Source organism: Eleutherodactylus coqui, chromosome 3 (assembly GCF_035609145.1).
Source record: "Eleutherodactylus coqui strain aEleCoq1 chromosome 3, aEleCoq1.hap1, whole genome shotgun sequence".
NCBI classification, from domain to species: Eukaryota; Metazoa; Chordata; class Amphibia; order Anura; family Eleutherodactylidae; genus Eleutherodactylus; species Eleutherodactylus coqui.
Genome location: NC_089839.1, coordinates 174,402,694 through 174,418,878, shown reverse-complemented (window position 1 = coordinate 174,418,878; position 16,185 = coordinate 174,402,694). Strand labels below are relative to the sequence as shown.

General features: G+C 42.4%; 1 protein-coding gene across 1 annotated transcript in view; it reads right to left on the bottom strand.

Moving 5' to 3' along the window:
• Positions 1-43: 43 nt before the first annotated feature.
• The window catches only part of APPL1 (adaptor protein, phosphotyrosine interacting with PH domain and leucine zipper 1), a 54,863-nt gene continuing 38,721 nt past the window's right edge, over positions 44-16,185 (bottom strand). Inside the window, exons 17-22 of the mRNA XM_066596560.1 lie at positions 12,264-12,438; positions 12,139-12,175; positions 8,871-9,017; positions 7,627-7,677; positions 7,456-7,545; positions 44-7,007 (exon numbers count right to left, since the gene is read on the bottom strand). Of these exons, the coding sequence (XP_066452657.1) occupies positions 6,858-7,007; positions 7,456-7,545; positions 7,627-7,677; positions 8,871-9,017; positions 12,139-12,175; positions 12,264-12,438 (650 nt within the window). The 3' untranslated portion in view covers positions 44-6,857. The remainder of the gene's footprint in view (positions 7,008-7,455; positions 7,546-7,626; positions 7,678-8,870; positions 9,018-12,138; positions 12,176-12,263; positions 12,439-16,185) is intronic.

The following is a 16,185-nucleotide window of genomic DNA, read 5'->3' as shown; positions in this document are numbered from 1 at the left end:
CTAAAAGAAAAAAAAGAAAAAAAAAGACTGGTGACAGATTGGAAATGATGCCGAAATATGTTTATTCAATGCATTTCAACTAGGAAATATGCACCCAGGTCCAAAAGCAACTTCAAAATAGGGCACCCCCCCCCCCAACCTGGTTCAAAGGTAACACGGTCAGACTGCAATAAACCAAGATGTTGTAGTTTTGCTCTATATCACATGCTCAGTTAAAGGGCTGTTCTTAACCCCTGTTCATACGTCCTAGTAGGGTATACGGATGTCATAGAGGGAGGTTTACCACAAGAACCCCCAATAACAGCATCTTGCTCTTGATGGCTTGTGAATGGACGCCATGTAGAGCAAGACTGTAGGAGAAATGTGCTGCAGCTTCTAGACCAAAATCTAAGTGATGACTTTGCAGCTCATTATATTCTGGAGTTGTCGCCATCTTGTTATCACTTAGTAACAGGGCTGTGGAGTCAGGGTCCCATTTTGGTGGAGTCGGTAGAACTGTAACTACTTTAGCTTATATATATATATATATATATATATATATGATATAATTAATTCAATGCAGAATTTGTTGCATTTTTCCCTAAATAGGAATATCGGAAAGTTTGGAAATGTCCGATAAATATCTCTTCTATTTAATGAAAATATTTACAGGACATTTCAAAAAAACTTTCCCAAGTTCTTCTGAAAAGAAATATACAACAAACTCTGCATAGTGTATCGCATATTTACAATTTTATCACTTAAAAGTCATCAGCCATATATCAAGGAGTCGGAGTCTAGGAATATTGAGCAGTCGTAGGTTTGGCTTACCAACTCCACAGCCCTGCCTAGTAACGCCATAACCCGTTATACTTCTGTGTCATAACCCACTGCAAATAATGAGAAGCAATGTGGCTGCAACATACTAGGACATTGTAGTCCCGACAAACCAAGGGCACACCAAATAAATGCACACAGTCGGTTTAGTAAAATGCTTTCTTGCGCCATTACCACATATAACAGATACATACACAGCACTTCCAAAAAGGTATGACAGAGTCTTAAAACTTCCCAACTATTAGTGTTATATACAAATCCCAACCACTTCGATCACAAGGCATGGTCGTACTCTCGGCGTGGAGGACAGAAATGTCTAGAATTGTCCATAGTGGTGATTTTGAAGTGGATCTGTAAAGGACTGCCGGACTCCTGCGATTCACTGCATGGAAGAACAGATGAATTATAAACTATGGTCCAATGTAGATAGGATTGGAAATATTGCTATTCGAAGTATACTGCAAGCACTGAGGCAGAAAGTGCCTTGTGCCTCATTGCTAAGGACTGATAGGAATTGACGTAATCAATAGAGAGGTCAACCAACAAACTTCCTCCCGACACTGTAAGAGCGATAGTAAGGCTTGCCTGTATATACTGCTAAAGGAAAAAAAACTCCCTAAAATACCAACATTGCAGTTTTTCCAGTAAATCATGTTTAATTAATCATATCTACACAGTATGTTTCTTATATTATAAATTATAAGTGTCAACATAAACGGACAATTTGTGGCACGGACCATAAACATTATGTTAAAACACAGGAAAAAAAAAAATCAGCATTAAGTCACGATTAAAGTAAAGTCTATGAGTAAGAGTGTATTCACACAGGCAACTTCACCGGGAGAGTTCCGTCTGATTGCAAGATGGACCGAACTCACACGAGAAAATAACCCATTTATTTCAATGGGTTAACGCACACAAGTGATTTTTTTTTGGACCGAAAGTCGGAGTTAGAAAAATTGCTGCATGTTGTATTTTTGTGCAATTCTTCTTCAAGAATCGCCCAATATTTTTTATGGGAGTGTTCAAAAAAAAAAAAGCATCTCAATCACAAACCTGGCGACTTGCATGCGAGTGCAATGCGTTTTTAAAGCAGGTTACTATGGGACCACATGAAAAAACAAGGAGGAGCAGAGAAAAACATGCGATAAAGACACACATGAAAATAGCATGGAAAATGGTCAGTGGCCAATATTGCACTCGCCCGTGTGAATGCAACCTGAGATGTACCAAAACTGGTGGTAAGAAAAGTGGAGCAGTTCTTCTTGGTAGCCGATTTTATTTTTCAAAGCAGAGATTCCCCAAAGAGAAATATACTGGGATTACGGCGCAGGCATCGGTTATATATACAGAGTTATTGAAAGTGATGCCAGCACAAAAGACACGTTTCGAGGCAACAAGCCTCTTCCTCGGTGCTAGAGGTGCACGGCTGTGACAGTGTAACTAGCTCCGACGTGTGCACATCTATTGTGCTGGCATCACTTTCAATGAAAGAGAAGTCGGGTATGATTTCAGATTCCGCTTATCGTAACCCCAATATTCTTTGTTTTGTTTATTTCAGCTTATATCCCACCCATACCCCTGGGGAGGTGAAGCTCTGGGCTAGCAGCACCTTCTAATATTACTTTGGCTCTCCACCCACAGGTTCACCACACACTTATGGCCCAACTACCTTAAAGGGGTGCCCCACAATTTTCTTCTCTTATGTACAAACTATATTTTCCAAAGGGCCTCTAAAAAATGAAAGGTGGTATCTGATTGGCTGTCATGGGTAACTACTCCACTTTTCCTTTGCATCACTTTTGATACATCTTCCCCTACGTTACACCAGAGCGCAAACAGATAGTACTCCACCAGTACCTTCAACCTAGAGTAGTGATCTCCAAGCTGTTGCACAACTACAACAACCAGCAAGCCCTGAAAGACTATTCCTCATGATTGGGTGATGATGGCCAACTGCCTTTATAAGGCCATTGATGAGCTCATCGTCTAACTGCAGAACCAGGCTGATTTGTAGAACGGGATTTTGTCTGACTGCATTGCATCTGAACACCTAATTGTATCATATAGTGGGACAGTATCTAGCCGTGTATGGCCAGCAAGCTGCAACATGACATGGATGTGTATAGTGTACAGCAGTTGTCTCTAAGCTGTAGCAAAACTACAACTCCCAGCATGTCCTGACATCCACAGACTCTGCAAGAACTGGAGAGGAACAGGTTGGAGACCACTGGTTTAGAGGAACATTTCATTTCTTTATCATTATACAAGAGCATTTTTGGATAAAAAGACCTTTGGGTTAATAGTTATGACCGCCAATCACTCAGTAACCCCGCCCACTGGACTCCCAAGTCCAGTGAACAGGGATGTAAATCAATAGTTATACTCAATATATATATCAATCTGCTCATCTCCTCCTGCTCTACAACATGCTGCCCACAGATAGGACAAGGTGTTAGGGTCACTTTAACAGGTAAATTAAGCCAAGCAACTATTTTTGAACGGTTCAAAATTAGCAAACCCTTTAAATACATCTGACACCTCAGCAGTGGTATATAGTCATGCCCAAATGCAGTGGATGATTACTATGATCAATTTACATGTATTATAAACCAATAAGCTTTACCATCAAAGATATCCTACATGAAGCAAATGACCACCGATACCAACTGTTCCGAAAATATCCTTCCGACAAACAACTAATCTCCCAACTCAAAAAATTCCCTTATCAAAACTTGACATGTCCAGTATTAGAAAAAAAAAGTCTTCTTTCCTCCTAAAAACAGCGCCCCGGACTATACCTGGTATCGCAGCTCAAATGAATAGGACTGACATGTAATACCAAACACCGCCTAAGGACATGAGTGGCGCTGTTTCTGGAAAAATAAACTAACCACTTTTTTCTATTCATGGAAAACCCCCTTTTAAAAAGGAGTTATTAAACTATTTACAAAGATTAGTGCAAAAGGTTACATTCACAACGAAATGAAATCATATAGGTTCATCATCCATACGATGCAAGTCGTAATTGGAAATTGGCTCCTGATGAACAGAATTAAAGTCCATTTATGTAAAATACACTCCGGGGACAGAGGTTTGTATGATGTAAGACTGTCCAGAGCTGGGATGCAGAAGTCGCCGTCCTTCCGATACTGTAGACAAGAGCTTATAGGAGGGAACCAGTGACTGTAAGTGAAACTAAACTCGTGTAACACCTCTGAGCGCCAAAGACTGCCAGCAGCGTCAGACATTAGCATACATAGCACATGGTGTTCAGGCACCTCCGGCGATTTTTGATGCTCCCACCCACCACTATGAAGGTGTAGGGTTGTCCTGCCCTCCAGCCAAGAATGAGCATTTGTAGACTCTTGCTCTTGACAACATTGGGGGTCCCTTAAGACAGACCCCTCTACCCAACCTACGTTTATAATCTGCTTGATTGATGGGTCAGATAAACTACAAAAAAAAAAAAAAAGGTTCCCTTGAGACAACCCCTTTAATAGAAAGGGACATAAAATGTAAAAGAACAAGGCTTACAAAAACCAAGAGAGCTGCCGATAGTCACACACAAGACGTCTCTCTACAGGTTCTGCAATCTGGAGATGAAATAGTGATCACGAACACAAGGTGCTTATTTTCAAGACTTTTTGACAGTAGTCCTATTATGGAATACTAAAAATTAATCCTCATCCCAATTGCTGCTTACAGAGAACTATAGACTGTATTCAAGTGCACTGCAAATATTAGTAGGCTTAAAGCGACCCTCCAGGTTTAAGATAAAATTCTGTCCTGGAACCGGAGCGGAGTGGAGGTGTATTAGCTGCAGTTGTTCTTTGGTTCTCTTCCGTCCCTCCTATCCACCAGCTCTTGCACTTGTTTTTAACCATTCAAGATGGCTGACGCTGTCTTCAAACTACCTAATCCCCACAATGCATTGGCAGGGTTAGACTACCAATGCACTATACCTGCTCTCTGATCATGTGATCAGCACTGGCCAATCAGAGCAGTACACACTGTATAAGATAGTTAGAAAATTGCTGCAGTCATCTTGGATGACCAAAAACCAGACCCGAAACTGGTAGATCAGAAGCGGGGCAGAGAACAACAACTACAGGCAGTTCACCCCCTGCCCCTTTTGTCCTGGGACAGAATTTTGCCCTAAACCCAGAGGGTTGCTTTAATGTCCCTGTAAAACAGAGGGCCATGACTTGTAACTTTCCAGGTGTTGCAAAATTAAAGGGGTTGTCAGCTTACCCCAGATCATCCATTTAATAGAGCGGTTTGTAGTAAAATAATAGAGCTACACTTAGCTAGCTGCTGCCAGGATCCAGGACTACAGTCCCGCTGGGGTCCCGTTGTTTGTTGTGACAGTAACCGGCACTGGAAGTCATATGACCGCTAAAGCATCACATTGCCAAGCTCCTGGCATTGTATGTGCCAATGCCAAAAGAAGGAGCGGTGATGCTGCAGCGGTCACCTGACTTCCACAACAAACTCTGGGACCACAGTGAGACTGCAGTCCTGGATCCCAGCAGCAGTGGCAGAGGGGTAAGTATCCCAGTATGGTGCAATAGCTGGGAATAGTAGTTTTGCAACAGCTGGGAAGCCATAAGCTGGAAGACTACTTCTTCAGAACATCATCTATAGCAACAGTTAATAAAATCAGTGCAAATCAGTTACATCATTTTGATCTCTTCATGATTTCTAGAAATGCGGAAGCGGTCACCGTTACTGCTCCCACATGCCCGTTAAAGGGGTTGTACCATGATTTCAGGTTATCCCCTCCTATCCACACAAGAGGGGATAACCTGCTGATTGGTGTCTGAGACCACAACCAATCTCGAGTATGGGAGTCTAGTATCCCCTATTCTACTCACTGCAAGGTTACTGCGCCCCCTGTAGTGAGGAAGAGACTGAATGAAGCGCACCAGTGCTCCATTCACTTTCAATGGGACTACTGAGATACCCGATTGGCACCCACTTAGGTATTTCCATCAGCCCCATTGAAATGAATGGAGTGCTCACCAGACATGTACGGGCAGAGCTCCATTGAGCAACGTCACTGCAGGGGAAGAACCAACCCCTGCAGTGACAGGAGAGCGGGACACGGGAATCCCATTCTTGAGATCGGCAGGGGTCTCCCTGTGGATGGGGATAACTTGAATTTCTGGTACAACCTCTTGAAGAAGTCTGGGAAACCACATTAATAAGAGGCAAACAAGCAGCCACACTGGTTATTATCCAGCTTTCCCCAAAACACAGAGCAAAAGCAGAAGATGCAAGAAGTAATAATTGTGTTTTGAAGGTAAAAATGCTCTTTATGTAAATTTTTTTGTCGACATTTCCTAGAGAGATTTATCAGAACTGGTGCGAAGTAAAAGTAATTCTAGGCACCTGCTCCTCTTTTGCCTTGTACTAATTTTGATACGTCTTCCCCAGTGTGAAATACATGAAAGACATCATAAGTCCCATTTGCAGTTGATGCATTTATGGCCTGACTAGTGTAAGTCATTAGTATGTTCACATACATATTCACAATAGTATACAACTCTGTCTTGGTAGAATTAAAGTTTTTTTTTTCAGAAATGCAGTAAGTTTGCATTACTTAAAGGGGACTATCAAGACTTAGACACTGATGGCTTTTCTTTAGTTAGGACAGACCATCAAGTCTTGGAAAACCCCGTTTAAAGACATGATAACCTATTCAATAAACCAACAAGAAACACCGACCAACAGCAAAGGAGTAGAAAAGCAGAACTTTCAAATATGAGAAACACCAAAATCACTGAAACCCCAAATCTCCCGTCCGTTTCTTAGGACTTCTTACAAAGAAAAAAAAAATCAGATTCCTCTCGTGCGACATCACCGGTCCATGAACCATGGCCGTGTCAAAGGTGAGAGTAATGCACTGCTGCATATATTAACTAAAAGGCTTTCATCGTAATTAGAAAAGAGCTCTGGTTACTCCCATCTCACAGGCTTCTTGTGCCACACAAGGGAGCAGGATCATTATGCTGACAAGTCTCTGCTTGTGTCCAATCTCACGCCTCCGATTCACTCTTCTTTTTTCCATCGTCGCTTTGGTCACCCTCCTCTGACTGGTTAGTGCCAAGAACGACAAAATGTCCTTCTGTGCCCGTCTGGTTGGGTCTGTTGGAAGCTGCTATCAACCGACTCTGTTCTTCCAAGTCCTTAAACAAGAAATTGAAATTTTAGTTTTTCACACTTTGGGGACCATTATGGATTCTTCAATGACTTCTTATGAGATCAGATGAATCCTGTGCCCTAACCCTTTCCAATCCAGTGTCTGACCGACATTGAGATTTCCCTGCATAGCTCCCATGTTGGGCGAGTGTAGACATATGTTTCTAACACTATGCAGAAGAGAGGTGGGTCATCGGAGTTCTCTCCTGTATATGTATATAACAGTGTGCAATGACAGGCTGGATTTGGTATTGTGGCTCATTCTCCTTTCGAGTGAATGAGGCCGAGTTGCAATACCACACAAAGTCCATGGACAAGGGTGGCGCTACTTCTAGAGGGGCAAAAAAAAAAAAAATGTCTCTATTTCTGGATACCCCAACTATGACACTTACACACTGGACTTCTTACATGAAGGCGCCAACACTTCTCAGTTACCTTTTCTATCTGTTTTTGTTTACTGATTTCTTTCTCTTGTTTTTCCTTTACTTTCTCAATTTCTTTTTGCTTTTCAGAAGCTCTTCGGTCCTTGAAGACATAACAATAAAATTGTGTAAAATCTGTAAAGAAACTATATACAAATATTGCAATGAACTGTTTTACACTTACTAGCTCGGCATGAAGGGCGATCTGTTTGGCTAGGCCAACGGAGTCACAAATCTGTGGAGACATCAAGAATATTAGGGCCGTGATGTATTTAGAACACACCTGTATTAATCCCACAAAAGGTCTAAAAGTGGTCAAACACAGAAAACCAAAATTGGCCAAAGCTGCCTATTTCTGTATGGGGTGTCCCTACTCTCTCTCAACAGATGATGCTGGGGAAAAGACAGATCAAGCATGTGGAAATCGACATCCCCGTCCCCAATCTTTGGTTCTCATAGGAGATAAGCTGCTATCGGATGTGTCTGGCAGTTGCTTATTTCACTCTGCCGTTAAGAGCTCATGAATGGCCTTCTAACCCGAGCATGCAAGTGTATGGGGGGGGGATTCAAGAGGAACGTCTGCCAGCTGAATGAGTGTTTGGCCAGCAGCTATCTAAGGTGTATTGGCCACCTTATGTGCAGAACAGCCTGAGTAACATAAAATAGTCACAATTTGAAAGGGGTTTGGCCAAGATAGGTGATAAAATACTGATTTGTGAGGTTCCCATTGTTGAGACCCACACCAATTCCAAGAATGGAGGGCCCGTGTCCCCCTCTCCTCCTCACTGTATCCTCGCTGCATCAACCCTCAGTCATATGGAGATTAAATGGCGCGGTGGGTCATGTGCCCGGTGCAGCTCCATTCATTTCAATGGGGTTGACAAAAATAGCGAAGTATAAGCACTCAGCTATCTCCCGCAGGCCTACTGAAGATGAATACAGCAGCACTGTGCAGCTCCATTCAACCCCCTCTTCACTGCAGGTGGTGCAGAACTGATAGGGGTCTTAGCGGCAAAACCCCCACTAATCAGACTTGTTATAAAAGTCAATATTGGCACAACCCCTTTAATAGCATGCTGACAAGTCTAATGACTACATCTCTAATCCGGTGTAACATGCCAACACTTCCTGTTGGTGGGTCGCCAATTCAGCACTATCATGGAGATTGATGAGCCAGAACATTTCGATCTCCCTCAATTCTCACCTTATAGAAAGGTATGACCCATCCAGAACTCAATGTCACATGTTGACCTTTCTGGCATACAGCACTACATGATCACATCCCTTACAGTACTGAGGGTAACAAAACCAGCAGTGTATTTCGGGAATATTCCAGTGACTATCAAAACCTCCAGTGTGGGAAAAGGAGATCTATTCAAACCTATGTGGCACGGAACATTTACAGACATCACCATACACAAGATTTACCTTCTCCCCTTCATTGTTGGACTCAAAGATATAGCACACAGAGACCGGTCTCCCCTCTGTCCGCCCGCCGGCTGTTCGAAGCACGAACCCAAACAGCCGTTTGTTCTCCTGATGTGTGGCATATAAAACCACATTTGGAAGCGGAAACTGAAAAACAACAAAAGAAATTATGATAAACCTGCAAAAAAGTTGATTAGTTGTCATCCAGATTGTATTTCATTTACCATTAATATAAAAATATTTTTTACAACCACATTATGGGCACTTCAAGAAGCTGCAGGTCATAAAGTGTCAGAATAACTTGCAATCCAGCCTCCTAGTTGTAACTTCCCCAAAGTACCAGTCTCAGATATAGCCCTGGGCCCATACTGAACCTCCAGTTACTAAGACATCTTAAGGTCTCTTCTCAACTATTCATGTCGGATCAATGAAAATAAAAAATGCCTCACAATATGGAATTATTCTGTACCAGATGCATTGATTCTAGGGGAGAAGATAGTCTTTCATGTTAGTACCCTATGGTGCAAATAAGGAAGATGGAACAATACCTCTGCAGCGCCACCTATTGGATGGCAGCATTCCTGAAAATCAACGTCTGACCCTTTATACAGGTCTATGCAACAATGATTGGGAATTGAAAACCAAGCCGGAAGATCATACACAGACAGCTTTTCCAGGGTGTTTGCCCCTCATCAGTGTAGGATTCTGGATTGGCTAGTGAGAGGCCTATGATGTAGGTCAGGGGTATTGTCACTCCTTAAGGAGAGCACCTAGAAGGTGAGTGACGAGACTTATAAGACTATTCATGCTTCTCCAGGAAATATATGCAAATATGGAAGATTGAACAAAACCTCTGCAGTGCCACCTATTGAATATTAGCATTACTGCAAATTCAATTCCTAATCATTGTTACAAAGACTTGTATGAAGGGTCAGACATTAGCGGCGCACATAGTGCATTATGAAACCAATGAACCATTAAAGGGATTGTCTGAGTTAAGGAAGCCCATGCGCTGTAATAACAAATCAGCAGTTACTCACTCTTTTCTCCCCGCTCGTCTTTTACTACCGGCTCCGATCTCCTCTGTCTTTGTTTACAGGCTGCAGTGACATCCCATAATTCTGCTTTAGTAGCCAATGACAGCACTCAGCCATGATCCCTGAGCGTTGTCATTGGCTGCTGCAACTTGTTTGTAGACAGGCTTAGTTTGACTGCAGCCTGTAAAGGGACATCACATAGAGACCGGTGCCGCCAGCGAGGGAGAAGGTAGAGTGAAGTCACTACTGATTTGATATTTTAATACATGGGGGGGCCCGGTGACAAGGGCTTCCTTAACGCGGACAATCCCTTTAGTGCTATACAAGGTTTGTGTGCAGGAAGCCTATTCTGGCCAGCTCTCATAAAGAGAAATGCACTTTAGTAAACCTCCAATCTTTAACCCCTTAATGACATGGCCTTTTTTGGGCTTAAGGACGCAACAATTTTTGGCGGATTTTCTTCTCCGTTTATCAAAAGTCATAACTTTTTTATTTTTCCGTCGGCGCGTCCGTATAAGGGCTTGTTTTTTGCGTGGCGAACTGTAGTTTTTATCGGTGCCACTTTTGGGTACATAGGCTATATCGTAAAACTTTTTTTATTTTTTTTTATGATAACAGGGAGAGAAAACACATCAATTCTGCCATAGATTTTTTTATTTTTTTTTTACAGCGTTAATCATGCAGCATAAATGAGACACTAAATGTTTTCTGCGGGTCGGTACGGTTACAACGATACCAAAATTCTTACTTTTTTTTTTACGTTTTCCCACTTTTCTGCAATAAAAACCTTTTTTTTGGAAATCTTTTTTCTATTCTAAATTGCTGCATTCAAAGTCCTGTAACTTTTTTATTTTTCGATGTGCGGAGCTCTATGAGGGCTTATTTTTTGCGAGACAAGCTGTAGTTTTTACTGGTACCATTTTGGGGTACATACAACTTTTTTGATCACTTTTATTGCGTTTTTAGTGAGGCAAAATGCTAAAAGTTAGCATTTTGCCTCAGTTTTTTAGCGTTTTTTTCCGTGCACAGTCAAAAGCATGTGCAACTTATTGTATGCGTCGTTACGGACGCGACAATACCAAATATGTGGGGTTTTATTTTTTTTTACCTTTTTTTATGCTAATCTGAGAAAAAGCATAAAAAATGTTTTTTTTAACTTTTTTTAATTCATTTTTTTAATCTTTGTTTTTTTTACACTGTTTGTGTCCCTCTGAGGGACTTTAACCACTGCCCTGATGATCGCTGTCATAAGGCATGGCAGAGCTACTGCTCTGCCATGCCTTATCGCTTATACAGCGATCATAGGCATAGGCAATACAGGACCCCAGTGTCTGGCGTCCTGTTGCCATGGTGACAGGCCGGGCTCTCGCGATGACATCGCGAGTTCCGGCCGGAGACACAGAGGGAGTCCGCTCCCTCTGTGAACTCTTTCCCTGCCGCGATCTACTTAGATCATGGCAGGGAAGGGGTTAACAGCGGGGGGGAGGCGCATCTCCGATGTCCCCCCGCTGTTGCAGCGGGACGCCGGCTGTGACTGACAGCCGGCTCCCGCGCGATCATATGGGATCCCGCGCGATCATATGGGATCCCGCGCGATCTCCAGGACGTAAGTTTACGTCCTGTTGCGGGAAGTACCAGGCTGCCAGGACGTAAACTTACGCCCTGCAGTGGGAAGGGGTTAATAATGGTGTGCATTTCAGTGTGATCCACCTAATCATATTTAGATAACTTGTACACTTCGTTCTAGTACCAGAATACAATATCATTAAAGCTGTGGGTGGGGATATACTTAAAATCATTGCGAGGAACCCTGATTATATAAAAGCTGGAGATAAATGCATTAGAAACGCGCTTTTTAGTGGCTTTAAAGTGGTTTTCCAGGCATTTCATATTAATGATCCATCCTCAGGACAGCTCATCAATGGTTAATCGGCAGAGGCCTGCCGCTTGGTATCCCCGCCAATCAGCTGATCCTCTGGCTCACTGTTCGCAGTCCGGTAACTATGCCTTCTATTACACCTCCAGCTCAGTGGGCCAGAGGATCGGCTGCTCGCAGGGACCCCGAGTGGCAGACCCTCGCCAATGAACTACTGATGAGCTATCCTGAGAATAGATCATCAATAGTAAATGCCCAGAATACCCCTTTAAATTCTATTATAAGTTTACTGAATAGAAGTCCACTTTAATTCAATGAGAAGATCTTTGCAGCGCATACATTTTACAGCACTTACCCGCAGCCTTGTCACTTGTGTTTGAGGATCAATCAGCCTAAAAAGCAATGTTTTGAATAGAATTACAAGACATACGGTATACAGTATTCTTTGTCTGAAGCTAGTAATGAGTGCATAGAACTTACTTTAAACAGTCACAAGTAACAAGGAGGTGTGACTCTGTCATACGGAAGATGTTGTGTATTGCACGGGCCGCTAAGATTTGGCGCATAGTTTCATATACAACCTCCGGACAGTCATCTGCTTTCACTTCCATGGATCCCAGGAACCGTACGATGAATAACTGATGGAGGATTGAATCTAAGAGGCGTAAGAAAATATTTTTTTTTAATTAAAGTATTTTTTATTAAACTTTTTCACCTTTTGCATATTTTAAAACATTTTTTTTTAACAAATCTTTGGTTTCCCTTCCCTCCCTCCCCCTCCCCCTCTCACCCACCCCCTTCCCCTCACCCCCCTCCCTCCCCCATCCCCCCTAAGATCTCTCTCTCAACGTTCTGTTCTTTGGGTAAACTGTCTCTGAATGAACACAGTGTTGTGTCGTAAACAATAATAACAGTTCTTGTAACGTATATTTGTTTTCTTCTTTGGTCTTCGTGTTGCTTATCTTCTTGCTGTTTTCTTTTATTGATTCAGGGTTAGATTTTTTGTTGCATTCGAGGGGGGGTCATATTTCTTTTGCCCGTTGCTCGGTCTCTCTCTCTCCAATCCCTCCTTTCTTAACTTTTCCCTATTACTCCTTACCACTTTATTTTATTGTATATCGAGTCTGTAATTTGTTCTACATTTCCCAATAAACTTTATATATATCCATTACATACGTTGTTATGTCTTAGTAAATCCCCGGTTTACTGGTGCCTCCCCACACGGCTCACCACTCCCTATGTATTTGGTCCAACATTACTGCTCTGGGCGTGTATCCATCTCAGCCATATGTCCTGATATTTTTGACTGGTCTTACGCTTAGTGTAAATACTCCTTTCCCACGGTAAAATTTGGTTGACCTTATTTTTGAATTCTCCCAGCGTGGGTGGTTCTTCGTCCAACCAGCGCTGGGCTATTGTTTTTCTGGCTATATACAATAGTCTGGCTACCGCTAGTTTTTCATGATCATCTAATGTTAGATCCTGTATGTATCCCAGAATGCACACGTATGGTGTAAAGTCCATACGTATGCCAAATGCCGCGTTAATTGCATTTCTTATTCCCATCCAATATCTGTGCAATTTCGGACATCGCCATAGCATGTGGATTAGGTCCGCCGTGTGGGTTTTGCACCTTACACATATCGGGGAGGTTCTCATTCCTATATTGTGTAAGAAGGCCGGGGTGCGGTACACTCTGTGTATTAGAAATATTTGTGAGACTCTGTGTGATTCGCTCAGAGATAGCTTGGGTGTCATTTGTAGGATTTCCTCCCAGTGCGACTCCTCAATGGGCCCTATGTCTGCCTCCCATTTTGCTCTTGTTGATAACGGGTTGTGTGCATTGACCGTGTCCTGTATATGGGAATATAGTACAGATATTTTCCCCGCTGTGGTGGTGGCTTTTCCTATTATGTCCGCTACTATATTTATTGCCATTGTTATTTCCGCCGTGTTTTTTTCCGCTTGTATAGCGTGTCTAAGTTGCAGATATTTGTAAAAGTCACTATTGGGGATGTCGTGGTTTTGCCTTAACTGCTCGAAGGTTTTTAGTTCCCCCCCCCTCCAGTATCTGGTCCATTCTCCTAACTCCCCTGTCTTTCCACCCTTGGAATCCTTTTAGCTTGTTGATTTCTGGCAGGTGCGGGTTATTCCATATGGGGGTATGTTGTGTGCAGTTTTTTATATCAAGCATGTTTCTGGTCTTCCACCATATTTTATGTATCAATAATAGCGTGGGGGCACTTTGACCGTTTTTTTTAAACGCTCCACGTTCCAGGGTTTCAAACAAATGTGATCCGTTAAAGAGATTTTTAAGGATTCTGAAACTAGCGTTGTGTGTTTCTTCTGTCTCCCATCCCCTGAGATGTTGCAGCTGGGAGGCCATGAAGTACGAGAACGGATTGGGCAAGGCTAATCCTCCCTTTTCTTTTGAATTGTATAGCAGTTCTAATTTTATCCTAGGTGTCTTCCCTCCCCATATGAGTTCTCTAAACAGTCCCTTGGCCTTGTGGAAAAATTTTTGTGTTATCCAGTGTGGGGAGTTGTGTATTAGATACAGTAATTGGGGCATCCATATCATTTTTATAAGATTCACTCTTCCTATGATTGTCATGGGTAGTTTTTTCCATATGTGAAGTTTTTGTTTCCATTTTTCCATAAGTGGTTCCAGGTTTATTTTCCCGTACTCACTGACCTCTTTCGTAATTTTAACTCCCAGATATTTAATTGTTGGGGTGCATTTCAGGGTTAATTCTCTGTTGGCAACTTGCATGTCTGGGGTGTCTATTGATAGTATTTCGGATTTGGTCCAATTGATAGCGAGTCCTGAGAAGGCTCCAAATTCTTTTATTGTTTGCATCGTGGTTTCTAAAGATTTTTCCCTGTCCCCTAAAAATAATAACATGTCGTCTGCATACAAAGCGATTTTCTCCTCCATGTTTCCTCTTATGAATCCCACTATTTCCTGGTGTGACCGAATTTTGCATGCTAGGGGCTCTATTGCAAGTGCAAACAGGAGTGGCGATAGTGGGCATCCCTGCCTTGTCCCTCTATGTAGTGGGAATGTTTCTGATGACCCCCCGTTGATGGACACATCCGCCTCCGCTCTAGCATATAGGAGTTTTACTCGTCTCACAAATATTGGGCCACAGCCCATTTTTTCTAGTACCTTCCACAGGTATTGCCACTCAACGCTATCAAACGCCTTGGCCGCGTCCAGTGAGCATATGATTCTGTCTCCGGTATTATCTACGGGTATTTGTAGGTTTAGAAATACTCTACGGATGTTCGTTGCCGTTGATCTTGCTGGTATAAACCCACTCTGGTCTGGATGCACCAGGGTGGATGCCACTTGTGATAGCCGCTTGGCTAAAACTTTTGCTATAATTTTGACATCCGCGTTTAACAGCGATATCGGCCTATACGAGTCCATCAACAGGGGGTCCTTTTCTGGTTTTAACAGAATTATTATTTTTGCTTTTCGCATTGTTTGTGGTAGTTCCCCTTCCTTTTCCGCCCCCGCCCATGTCTCCAGGAGTTGTGGTAATAAAGTGTCTGCATGTTGTTTGTAAAATTCTATTGGGAAACCATCCTCCCCTGGGGCCTTGTTATTTTGCATATCTTTTACTGCCTCTTGCATCTCCTCCAAGTCTATTGGTGCATCTAGAAACTCTCTCTGTTCCTCCGTCAATTTATGTGTTCTTATATCCGCCAAGTATTCCTCGATTTGTTCTACCGTTTTTTCCAGTTTCGAGGAATACAGAGAGGAGTAAAATTCCCGTGCAATCTCTCTTATGGATGTTGCGTCCCTGACTATCTCGCCTTGTGCGTCTTTTAGTTCAATGATGTATGTGGGGCTGGTTTGTGCTCGGGCTATAACTGCCAGCATATGTCCCGTTTTTTCTCCCTCCTCATAATATGTCTGTTTCCTGAACCCATTTTTAGTGGCTGCCGTTTCTAGGACGTATTTATTAAGGGCCTCTTGGGCCTGTTTCCATAGGTTGAGTGTTGTTATAGTTTTCTCTTTTATGTAATTTTCTTCTGATTCTTTTAGTTTGTCTCGTATTTTTTGCCCTCTTTCTCTATGTCCTTTTTTTGCCTGTGTGATTTGCTGTATGTATACCCCCCTCATATATGCCTTCATGGCCTCCCAGCAAATCGTCATACTTGTGGTATCCTTATTTAATATGAAGTATTCCTCTAGTGTTTTTTTCACTATTTCCTTGTTTAATATGTTTAGCCAGTGCGAGTTCAGATTCCATCTTTTTTGGGAATGACTCACAGTGTTACTGTGCTGTATGTCCAGACGTAGGATGGAGTGGTCAGAAACAACTCTTGGTAGATATTCTATCGAGGTTATATCTCTATATATCTGAATATTCCCTACCGCTAGGTCTATTCT